Below are 13,065 nucleotides of genomic sequence, written 5' to 3'. Positions count from 1 at the left end.
ATTGTTAAAAAAATACCCAGGACGAAGAGACATAAATTAACAATTACATTAGCATTTTCATACATTAACAGCCATATTTGGATTTAGAACGCTCTATCATATTCTGTTGTGATCCAACTGTTGTGCCCAAATCCTGTTCATTAACGTTTGGATGAGGGTCAATTGACACCCCTACTCTTGGATTTCCTTTGGAAGCCCCATCGAAATTAAGTCCATTGGATTACATTAATGGTGTAGTTAGATTTGGACACAAGATTGTGTTGTCTCAATGCTTGGATGGAATGATCCTCCTCATCTAGGTAGGCGGAATCTTGGCTGCAATTGCCAAGGTTGATGATTTCATTCATGGCCAAATCCCAGGCTAACTTGAGAGGTTGAGACTTGGGATTGAAAAGCTGACTTTCTATTTGTCAGGGCTGCATTTATCAATATGAGTCGAGTTAGGCTATTGGCTGGACTGAACTGGGAGTTCAGACTTTAAGAAAGATTGTGCCAGAGGTTGAATACTATGACAGATAATACCAACCATAAGAAAAAGGGAAAGAATAGGCTGTTACTAAGTAGAAATATCTAAGCACATATGGAATTAGAAACAAACCATCTTGCAGCTCTTAGAACACTACAAGAGATACTTCTTGAGAAAAATTTTAGGTTGCAGGTTGAACTACATAGATGCCTTCCCCAGGGTAGCATTTGGTCCCTTCAGAAGCTTTGATTGGAAACCCCAACAGATTACTTACACACCCATAGAATTGAAAAAAATGACATAAGACAGTCAATGATTAAAGCAAAACAATAGAGCGGATGGGAAATGATCAAAGTTCGGAGAGGCATTTGCCATTCATGAAATCCACGACTTGGGTGACTGCATGATCAAGTTTAGCAGTAACTGCTACCAAATTCTGTAAGAACTCCTCCGCAGTTGGTTTACCACCATCGACAATGTCGGTCACAGCTTTGACAAAAATTGGTGGGACCGACAAGAGATCTGCCACATATGCCACAGCCGCTCCCTGATATGAACAACCCAATGCTGGTTCGAATTCAGACAAATGAAAAGAAGGCCAAACTTGATTTGTTTTTTTATCATTTTCGAAGAAAAGGCAGACGTGGATGTAAGGAAAGTTTGCCATTCACCTACATTCATTATTGTCAATGGGCAGATAAGGTATGGGGTTGGCTATCTTAATGCCTTGAGTTCTCATAGACATTCAAATGAATGCTTTGGATAATCAAAACAAAGTGGCCCACTTGTTTCTGCCGACGGATTAGATAATGTTATCTACTCAATCGAGTAGAAATATTTTTCCATATATATATGAGCATGCATTTGCTGCGCTCGAGCACAGAAACAGGGTGGGGCCACATTTTGGGTGGGATCCAAAGCATTCATTTGATGGGCCCTTTCATGGGTTGGGTGTCCACCAAAAATCAGCTCCATTGGATCACCTTAGGGTGTCCATTTTTGGCCCCACAAATGGACACCCATTGGTGATCCAATGGAGCTGATTTTTGGTAGGCCCCCCATCCATCATGGGGCCTTCCAAATGAATGCTTAGGATCACCCCCCCCCCCCCCCCCAATGGCCCCACCCCCCTATTTCTGTGCAACTCTCTCTCTCTCTCTCTCTCTCTCTCTCTATATATATATATATATATATATATATATATGGGGAAAGTGATTGTGAGCGGCCCCTCATATAAGCTTATATGAGGTGACTGCTAAAATCATGGTGGGCCCACATTTTTGGGGTGATCCGAACCGGTCATTTGATAGGCCCTGACATAGATAGGGGGTGCCCAAAAAATCCGCTCCATAGGATCATCCCAACCCTTCGAACTGTGGAGGAGAAAGAGGGGGAAATGGGCGGGTCACCTCACAATCACTTTCCCCTATATATATATATATATATATGAGAAAACGGTTCCTACACATATGTGTAGAGAGTTCTCTACACACTAGCTTAAAATACAGTGGGGGCCCACATTGTTTGGGTGATCCAAGCCATCCATTTTAAAGGCCCTCACATAGATGGGGTGTCTACAAAAAATCAAATCCATATGATCATCCCAACCCTACTATTTGTGGAGGTAAAATGGATGTCTTTAAACCTTCACAAATTAGTCCATTTTTTGCCTCCACAGTTCGAATGGTTAGGATGATCCTATGGATCTGATTTTTTGTGGACACCCTATTTATGTGAGGGCCTTAAAAATGAATGGTTTGGATCACCCAAATAATGTGGCCCCCACTGTATTTTAAGCTAGTGTGTAGATAACTTATCTACACATGTGTGTAGGAACTGTTTTCTCTCTCTCTCTCTCTCTCTCTCTCTCTCTCTATATATATATATATATATATATATATATATATATATATATATATATATATATATAGAGAGAGAGAGAGAGAGAGAGAGAGAGAGAGAGACAGAGAGAGAGAGATAGAGAGAAAACTGTTGGTGAGCTTAAGCGCACCAAACCTATGGTGCGCTTAAGCTCCCCAATCACATGGGGGCCCACTTTGTTAGGTGATCCAAAGCATTCATTTTAAAGGCCTTATGATAGATAGGGGGTGTACCAAAAATCAGCTCCATAGGATCATCCTAACCCCTTCATTTGTGGAGGACAAAAATGGGCAGATTTGTGTCTGTCCATTTTTGTCCTCCACAAATGGAGGGGTTAGGATGATCCTATGGAGCTGATTTTTGGTACACCCCCTATCCATATAAGGGACTTTAAAATGAATGCTTTGTATCACCTAACAAAGTGGGCCCCTATGTGATTGTGATTGGGGCGCTTAAGCTCACCAAACTTATGGTGAGCTAGCTTGCCCAATCACATGGGTCCCACATTTTGGGGAGTGATCCAAACCATTCATTTGCAAGGCCTTATCATAGATAGGGGGTGTACCAAAAATCAGCTCCATAGGATCATCCTAACCCCTCCATTTGTGGAGGACAAAAATGGGGCAGATTTGTGTCTGTCCATTTTTGTCCTCCACAAATGGAGGGGTTAGGATGATCCTATGGAGCTGATTTTTGGTACACCCCCCATTATGTAAGGGACTTTCAAATGAATGCTTTGGATCATCCTAACAAAGTGGGCCCCCCATGTGATTGGGCAAGCTAGCTTAAGCTCACCTACAGGTTCCTCATATATATATATATATATATATATATATATATATATATATGTGTGTGTGTGCGTGTGTGTGTGTGTGTATTGAACTGTACAAGCTTTTCACGTTGTTGCTTCTTCATTTATGAAAACTAATAGTAAAGATTCAGGCACTATCTTTGTGGTACTTGCTTATTGTTTAATCTAATTCGATATTTTAATGATTTGAAGTGACCTAAGGATGAAAAAAACAAAATTTTGACCTTAAATGTATGGATCAGACTGGCATCTACAAATACTAAAAATTTTCAAAGAATTGGGTTGATTTCCAGTGTCTATGTCAGTATTTGTATCCATATGTAGGTAACATAGTTTTTTTTGCTACTATTTTTTTCTACCGAGACCTGTTAGGATTTGCCCTATTCCCTTCCTCTTCAACTTGATATACTTATTGGATACATTGTTTTGATGTGTTTTCTTCTTTTGGTGCAACTATGATTTAGTTAAGAACAACTCCATCACTAAATGAAAATTCAAGAGCAAAGTTGAATTAATTTTTTTTATTCCTCCTGGCTAAGCATAGGTTTTCACGTTCATAAAAGCAAACTGTGCTTCCAGTGAGATGGTCAATCTTGGGATGGATCATTTTGTCTAGGGGACTCCTAGTTCATTTTGCCTTTTTCTAAAGCTAAATATTTGAGCCTTTCTCTTGTTAGTGCCTTTCTCTTATTATCATCCAGAAAATATATAACACAAATGGCACGTTAGTCTAGATGAGGCTTGTATGTTTCCTAAATCAACGGTAGAGGCGGCATTGTAGGAAATAGAACCCGGAAGCATGCCCCATTTGTCTCCAGAAGGACAAGACGAGGCTTGCATTTTTTTTCTCCCTCAGCAGTGGTAACAGGCTTTTGCTTTATTTTGATATTTACACCAGAATAAAGGTAAGAGAAATTAAAATATTTTTACCTCCATATCTTTAATTGCAGCATCATTGGCCACAATTGATGCTTCATCGTGCGGGCACATATCTAAAGAATCACCAGTAGACAATTTTCCCACCTGCGGCATGCAATAAATATTAAGAAACATATCAGAGCTCATCACATAGAAAATTCTTGAAAATAAACTAGCTTACTTATAAAAAGGCGGAAATTGGTTTACAACTAAAAAGCACACTATGAAGATTCATTTTGTAAAGGGATTTGGACTTCATAGTAACAATTTTATTACCATCTAAGCCAGCCCCTATACTCACGAGGATACTTACCAGTTAATGATGGAGCAAAAACTGCACTATAATGAAAAGGTATTCCGTATTCATAATATCTTTCAAAAGCCTCTTTTTTTTACTAGACCTTGAAACAGATATTTTATATAGTGCCATTCCAACCAATGAACCATTTTACATAAAAAGTCATCCAATAATCTTTCATATGCAACCTTGCAAAATAAAACTGTGAATATAACAGGATGACTACAAAAACCATTCACCCACACGCACGAGAACATATTCACATAGGCAAATGCATATAGAAGGATATTGTAAGTCTCGCCTTGTTTACACACACATTTATACACATTTATATATACAAATGAGTATATATGATCGAAGGTTGTACATGCACGTGCAAAAAAAAAAATGTAGTGGGATCCACATTATTCAGTGGATCTAAGCCATTCATTCGTTGGACCTCAACTTGGATAGGTCGTGTGATGCAGATAATAGGCTAATAAGTGGCATATTTGCCCATTAGGATTTATATTTCCATGTTATTTAGTTTAGGAATTTATTTTTATGTTATTTTAGTTTCTAGGAATTTTATTTCAATATTTACTTTTTAGGGATTCTTAAATTAGGCAGTTTCCTTATTTTAAGGACTCCTAATTACCTATATATAGGCCTTATGTAGTAGAGATTATGAACTTTGATTGATATTGAATAAAGATTCTTCTCCCTCTAATTCTACTTTTCTTCTTTCCTCTTCTAATTTCTTATCTTTTCTCCCTAAATTCGTCTATTCTTCTCTTCTTCTTTTACTTCTCCCTAAATTCGTCTCTTCGTCACGTTATTTTCGTCTCTTCTTCCCCTATTCTTCTAATTCTATCTCCTTTCGTCTATTTCTCTTCCCTTTTCTCAATTTCTCTTCACGGTGCTGCATCAATTTGGTATCAGAGCAAAAGATCCAAGAGTTCTAGCGATTTTTTCCAAGTCTTCTCAATCCAAAGATTCTCGTGTTTCGCCGAAAATCTGCAAAGAAAATCTGCGAAGAAGGTGTTTTTCGTGCAACTGAGTTGACTCACCCAGTCAACTCGGTTGTCTTCAACCTCTTGAAACCCTAACCTTCATCTCTATAAACCAATACCCAACCTAACCCTTACTTCATCTCCCAGCCACCACCCTTGTTGTTCAAACCCATAATCCAAACCCATCTCAACCTAACACCCTTCAGAAACCTGATTTTCAGCCACTTGAACAATCCCCAACAATCAGTCCCTACAAAACCCGATCTTCGTAAACAAAACCAGTTTAAACCCCTGTTGTTCCACATAGAAAACTACTATAGAAATACCCTTCAATTTGCATCAAGACCATCAGCCCCAATTCCTATTGGATTGCTACCTTTCCGAGTTAATCTTATCCTCTGCCAAAGCCCATGCCCCACTGCTGCTATTTTCCGTCGGAGTTAATTCTCAGGTTTCCTTTCCGGAAGATATTTATTTTTTAAAGTGGGTTTACTTAGCCCCTAAGTTTCTTCAATTGCTGATTCGTGTCAGTAAAATAGAAGGGTGAATAAGGTACGTTACTTGTTACGTGGTTGTGAAGGAGGAAAGGCAAGGTTTTCTATCCTTATCTCCTTACTTTTTGGTAGCAGGTTACCAAAAGATAGCAGGTTATCTAATAAAATAACAAGCAAAGGTTATAATTTATAAAAGGAATAAGAACCTGCCTTTTGTGCTGTCGTGTGAATACACAGATAAGGCAACAAAGAATGTTCGGTGACTTGTAGAGCAAGGCAAGTTAATAGATGAAGTCAAAGGGGTAAGTCATAGCTATAGTACACACCCCTTTTATTAGATGGTCACGTGACAATTTTCCCCTCCTTGTCCTCCTTTGGATACCCCTCTTGTTTTTTCTTTTTAAAAGTTACAAAACCCCCACTTTCCTCCCATGGGCACCCTCCAACTTATTCTCTTCACTATTTAAGACCCCCCTTTTTTTCCCTTTGACACCCCACCCATATATTAATTTTGTGACAGATTATATTACGTGAATAAAGTTTGGTGCCGTAAAAGGCAGGAAAAAAAAAACGAAAACAAAAAAAAAATCAGAAAAAAGAGAAGAAAAATCAGAAAAAAAGTGAGTACTCTCTCTCTCTCTCCACATTTTCTCTCTCCTCACTTGGGCAACTTTCGCTTCAAATTGGGTTTCGTCATCAACACGAAAGTTGTTCATGACAACTTTTAGAGCGCATCCAGCCTATTTTCAGCAGCGGACAGCAGTCTTCAGCACAGTTTCAGGAGCCATCTCAGTCGTTGATCGCGCCCCTTCTTCCGATCATCAGCTTTCACTCATCCGATTTCAGATCCGCGACAGACAGTGTGTTTCCTTCAACATGCCATACAGATCAGGCGGTTGATTTCAGTTTTCGTCATCGATCTCTATGACTCCACCATTTATTCCATTTTTTGATGGGTACGACGAAAGCTATTGGAATGGCCGCACTCACTTTCGCTATTATGAGGATGCATGTTTACGTTGGATTGATGCTCTAGATGCATATCATGAGTACAATGGCCATGATCACCGCCAGACTATCTACTGGGCTAAAGAAACTGTGCGAGGACAAGCCCGATGCTCATGGAGCCACATTGAAACGAACCGTCGTAGAAGACGTGAGCAACCAATTTGTCGTTGGGAGGATGTTCGTGATGCGTTTATGAATATCTATGTGCTCGACTATTTGAATCAACAGAGATTGAATCGTGAGCGAGAATATAGAGTGTTGTGTAGTGTTGAAAGTAAAGTCGAAGCCCTCCTTGAACGACTAAAAGAAGACCGTCATTATATATGCGAAGCAAAAATTATAGCTGAAAATTCAGTGCGTCGTATACGTGAGCAGAGACAGCTTCACACTTCTAAGGCAGATATTGTAGTAGATTCATGTGAGGTTTTTCCCTTGACAGAGTTGATCGAGCATCGTCCTTAGTCAGAGCCGAGTGACATGACTGTTGAGCCATTACCTGAGACAGATGATCATGAGCATATTACAGAGGATTGCCCTATATTTGCGCTGATTGATCAGATTGCCGAGACTTGTGCCGACACAGATGAACTTGTCCCGTAGATTGATCATGAGGTCTATCAGCCTGACATTACTGTCCAACCTTCAGTCCTAGACTCTGATTTTATCATTGATTCTACTGAGCCTGATGAGATACCGGCGGATGACTTCCATGTAAATTCTCCTGTGCCTACTAAGCTACCAGTTGATGTTGATTATGTGGAGGATGTTCCCCGATTGGTACCACCCATAGCTGTTTTGTCGATCACGCCGATCCAGGACGAGTACATTGCCATCTTCCCAGCTTCCCTGATTCTCACGAAAGGCTTGTATTTTGAAGATTTTGTATGGATGCTTTCTTCCATATTCTGCCGCCAGCCTTTCAGATCGCTTTTATTGCTGTCTCGAGCATTAGCCATCAGGATTGCTTCAGACGGATTGCGCCTCCTTCTGCTTCATTTGATTATTTTCATATTTGACCCAGGCGGACTAGAACTCGAGGGCCAGTTCTTTTCAACCGGGGGAGAATGATGCAGATAATAGGCTAATAAGTGGCATATTTACCCATTAGGATTTATATTTCCATGTTATTTAGTTTAGGAATTTATTTTTATGTTATTTTAGTTTCTAGGAATTTTATTTCAATATTTACTTCTTAGGGATTCTTAAATTAGGCAGTTTCCTTATTTTAAGGACTCCTAATTGCCCATATATAGGCCTTATGTAGTAGAGATTATGAACTTTGATTGATATTGAATAAAGATTCTTCTCCCTCTAATTCTAGTTTTCTTCTTCCCTCTTCTGATTTCTTATCTTTTCTCCCTAAATTCGTCTATTCTTCTCTTCTTCCTTTACTTCTCCCTAAATTCGTCTCTTCGTCACGTTATTTTCGTCTCTTCTTCCCCTATTCTTCTAATTCTATCTCCTTTCGTCTATTTCTCTTCCCTTTTCTCAATTTCTCTTCACGGTGCTGCATCATCGTGCCTCGAAAATCTTCTCCATTGGATGATCCTAACCCTCTGATGTGTGGGTGTTTAGAATGGACGGTACAGTATAGAAACCTGAACTAGAGCATGCCATTGAGGATTTCTATCCCACATCAAGACAGGAGCGCAGTTCCACTATTGATTCTGCAGTAGAGGGTCAGATCAAGGAAGCATGAATCTCTACTCATAATGGGGAATCTCAATTCCCCGAAAATCGATTCGGCAATGGGAATCTTCTCGGTTCCCCGATTTTTGGGAATCTCATTTAGGAAACGTGATTCCCACTTTATGGGAAATTCGATTCCCACTCTATGGGAAACATGTATCCCACTCTATGGGAAGCACGTTTCCTATCCACCTTCCTTGTCTCTTGCTAGTCCTCTTCTCTTCCTCTTCTTAGTATTTACATGTAAAGTCATTTAAGTACTTAAGATTTACATGTAAATAAGGGAATAACCCCCATTTGAATCCATTAAAAATAGTTTCAAGACCCAAATATAAAAGGATAAGAAGTCAACTTTTCAATTCTAGTACAAAATTCGAAAAAAAATTGGTCAGGTCAAAATCTTAACTTCCAAACAATGGAATATTTTTACAATTTTAAAAATTCATAAATTCTATCATGTCCAAACATTATTAAATCTCAAAAGTCAGGTAAAAAATCTCATAATTTGGTTTCTAAATTTTTTTCTTCTTGTCAGGCACTACGCACTGGCCAACGGACTGTCCAACAGATTGGTCAACACAGGCATTTCAACTGATAGTGATTTTCCTTTTTAAGTAAATGTTTGTCTTTTAATAAAAAGTATTTTTTTAATATTTGGTTCATATAATTATTTCTTATATTTTTTAGTTATTTTTAATTTTTAATTTTTTTTAAATATTTAAATATTAAAAAAATTCTCCGACTCTTCCCGCTTCCCACTTCCCACTTCTTGAGAGCCTTCACTTCTCGCTTTCACTTCCCGCTCTGGCAACCTTGGGTCAGATTGAGAGCATAGTGCCAAGTAACTGCCAACATATGACTTTATTGGTTATGACCTTCTAGAGGCTGATCATGGACCGGTGATACTCACAGCTATCACGCCAGTCCAGGAAGTGTACGTCGCTATCTTCAGAACCACATTACATTTCAAAAGAGGAAGCCCCTATTACGTAGGCACCTCCCGATCGATAGAGCCGGACGAGTTGTTTTTTTTGTATTAGGGTCGGGTTAGCCTTTGAAGCATTAGTGCGGGTCTCGATCAAGTACTTGCGTTCATATGGTTCTACAAGTGTGATTTCTTCCCTATCACTTCGCCCTTGTTTCATACCACGTGACTTTGACAGATTGCTACTTTTTGTTATATCACTTGTTTTTGTCCCTCAAGTAGGGGGGAAACGGACTGGTGATGCTCACAGCTATCACGCCAGTCCAGGAAGAATACGTCGATGTCTTCACAACCATGTTACATTTCAAGAGAGGCTTGTGTTCGTATGGTTCTACATGTGTGATTTCTTCCCTATCACTCCGCCTGTGTTTCATACCACGTGACTTTGACAGATTGCTACTCTAAATACTAGAGTTGATTGTCTACATATTTGATCCAGGCAGACTATCATGATGGCAAGGCTAGTAGGGAACTCGAGAAAGAGTTCTTTTCAAGAAGGGGAGAATGATGAGGACTGTAGACGCTACTTTAGTTATAGGGATTTTATTTCCATGTTATTTTGTTTTCGGAATTTTATTTCCATGTTATTTAGATTTAGGGATTTTATTTATTTCCATGTTATGTTATTTCAATTGCCTATGAGGGCCTCATGTATTGGAGAGTTAACTTTTGGAATAATATTTATTGCAATTTCTCCCCCCAACTTTCCTTTCCTCCATCATCTTCCCTTTCCCTCACTTCCTTCTTCTTCCTTCTTCTTCCCTCTTCTTCTTCTTCTTCTTCTTCTCTTCTCTTCTTCTCCTCTTTTTCTTTTGAATAGTGAAAGATTTCATTGATAAAAACAGAGACAAAGTAGGTCAATACAATAGAAGCCAACTTTTGGGCACGGAAGGGAGACCTATCTAGGGAGGAAGAAAATCAAACAGCTCTACCCCCTCCCTGTATATACCCTCTCTAGCCAATCGATTAGCCACACCATTGGTCGAACTCCTGACATTAAGGAAAGAGGTCTCAGAATTGCCCACCCTATCCTGAATCTCTTAGAAGAAAGTAGCAACCCTCCATGAATACTCTCTTCTTCTCCTCTTATTCTTCTTTTCTACTTCTATTTCTCTTTTCTCCTCTTTATTCTCTTTCTCTTCCCCTGGCCCACATCACGTCCTCTACAAAGTAAAAGAAATTTGCAAACACATTGCACGAGTAAATAAAATTTGATAATGCTTGCAAGAACTTGGTGGGGTAGGAGTTAAGGGGCACTGAAGCAATTTGTCTTAGGATACCCGAACCTATATTGAACATTTAAAGTATGACAAACTTTGCATGGAGTACACTCGGCCAGCTGGTCTTGAACAGGAATCCTCTTTCTCGACAGACCAAACATAGTGTACAAATTATGATTTCCGGCCTTTCTTCTCATGATTATCCATCCAAAACATGTATGTTCTTTGAGAGAGAGGAAGCTTACAGTATGTCTACTTAGCCAGATTCCAATCAGTAAGTAATCTCTTTGAATAATGAAGAGAGTTACTTCATTAACAATTTTAGGTTTCCCAACTTTTTCACAAACATACATAAGGGGGTCTTTTGAAATTGAAAAAAAGAGAAAATGAATGAGAGAGCAAGTGTATTAGACATAACTGGCTGGAGTTTACCATCAGCGTGAGCTGTTATTCCAAAAGGGTACGCATCAAGAAAGAAAAGAAGAAAAAAACCTGAGATGTAAGATTATAAGCACGAGGTGGGATAATTGATCTCAATAATGACCTTCAGGTTAAGTTCCTTCAAAATATTTGGTGTAGAGAAGGCCTTTCGAGCTCCAATTCCATATTGATCAACAACCTGTAGCAGAAATAGGTAGTATGGAAAACAGCAACAAAATTCTCCAGCAGTTTAGGCAGTTTAAAATATTATAACCACTAAAGAAATCTTCACACTTGTTGGTTAATTCAACATACAACATGTTCATGAATCAGCATTCTTGTATCACGAAATAAAATTTGAACAGAAAGTACAACTGCAAAGGCAATATTCAGAAGATACAATTGATTATAAAGTGTATCCGTATAGCTCAAATAATAATGAAACTCTTTCCATAGGTTCCATTAAACCGGTAGCCAAGGAAAACCCTCCTAGAGTTTACAGTTCCGTCTTCTTCTTCTTTTTCATTTGCTATGCTGGGATGCAATCCATGACCTCCAGGGTGTGACAAAGAGCACTGATCCATTGAACAACCAGGTTGACTCTCGAATTACTCCATAACAACAGCACAACACACCCCCCCAACACAGACACACCAAAAAAAAAGTTGATATAACTTGGAAAAAAGTTTTCTGCATATGCCCACACTACTGTACTTATTCAGGTCCCTTCCCAATCTGCAGTTTTGAACCAAATCAACTACTGCTTAGCAACCAATATGTTGTTCCGAAACTTGACACCAGTCACCAGTTCCTTTAGCTTAAAAGAATGACTAGTTTTTGAGCTTCCAAATTGTTCTTATGTTTAACTTAAAAAAGGAGCCCCTCAAGAGAATGGTTTAAATTGGATGAGTTACTTGCAAAAAATTTCTCATGAGGACCTAATTCTCAGTTGCATAAACAGTTTACAATTACAGATGTTCATAGCTATTAAAGAAATTACATTTGGATCCCACAGTCCTCTATTTTGCTTACCATTCTTTCTCATTCTTGAAATCCTTCAAATTGTTCTTATGTTCTTTGCTTTTTTTCTAGTTACTTTACTAAAACCTTAGTCATCTCTTACACGTTTTCTCTGTTGTACTTCTTCCTTCAAATCATAGACATACAACCACATATTACAATCTCTTTTTACCTCCTTGCTTATTGATGTAGCAGGGAATAACAAGTATCGATGTGAACTCATAGCCAGGTGTAGCTTAGTTTACAATAAAAGGTGATGCAGGACAATACCTAATTTAGAGAAAATCCTACACTCCTAGTGGGATTACGACTTTAGGACAATTTAAGGCTTACGCAGAAAACTGAAAAAAAACTTAACAACTTACCTAGGGTCGAATTAACGCCTAATTAATCTATGGGCAGCAGCAATAATGAGACTTAAATAGCATAAATAATTGTAAAGATTGTAATTAAGCATGAACTAATCCTTATACAAATCAATCAAAGCGATAAGGATTTGTTAGAAGAATTGATAATGGAAAGATTAGTCCGAAACTAGGCCTACGCATGCATCCAATTAAAGAATTAAAAGCTAATGCAAGTACCAATGAAATCGACGTCACACAAGCATGAAAATAATAATATCCAATGAAGAAAAACAAAAAAATGTCAAAAAGGCTCAAAACGGTCCAGTTTTAGGTTGTAGGGGTATTTTGGTAATTTGGCAGATCTGGGATTTTGTTTTAATACTGCAAGTTTAGAAGGTAAAAGAAAGGTTAATCTAGGGTTTAGGCTTTGATTTGGTGGTAGGTTTAGGCTAGGATTCACTAAAACTAATCTTAGGGCTTGAAAGGGGGTGAAAATTGCAATAAGGTTAAAAAGGG

At 38.6% G+C, this 13,065-nt stretch overlaps 1 protein-coding gene across 3 annotated transcripts in view; it reads right to left on the bottom strand.

The window, feature by feature from the left end:
* Positions 1-586: 586 nt before the first annotated feature.
* The window catches only part of LOC143854907 (5'-methylthioadenosine/S-adenosylhomocysteine nucleosidase-like), a 36,587-nt gene continuing 24,108 nt past the window's right edge, over positions 587-13,065 (bottom strand). The window contains exons 6-8 of one of the 3 annotated variants that reach the window (XM_077365036.1): positions 11,307-11,381; positions 4,089-4,181; positions 587-1,013 (exon numbers count right to left, since the gene is read on the bottom strand). In XM_077365036.1, coding sequence (XP_077221151.1) covers positions 816-1,013; positions 4,089-4,181; positions 11,307-11,381 — 366 coding nt within the window. In that variant the 3' untranslated portion in view covers positions 587-815. Of the gene's footprint in view, positions 1,034-4,088; positions 4,182-11,306; positions 11,382-13,065 lie in introns of all 3 variants that reach the window. The other 2 variants (XM_077365038.1, XM_077365037.1) reach the window with 2 other exon arrangements.

Source organism: Tasmannia lanceolata, unplaced genomic scaffold (assembly GCF_043159265.1).
Source record: "Tasmannia lanceolata isolate RefF3 unplaced genomic scaffold, GAP_Taslan_0.1 ptg000020l, whole genome shotgun sequence".
Taxonomy (NCBI): Eukaryota; Viridiplantae; Streptophyta; class Magnoliopsida; order Canellales; family Winteraceae; genus Tasmannia; species Tasmannia lanceolata.
The sequence above is the reverse complement of the archived record's forward strand: the minus strand, read 5'-3'. Positions and strand labels throughout refer to the sequence as shown.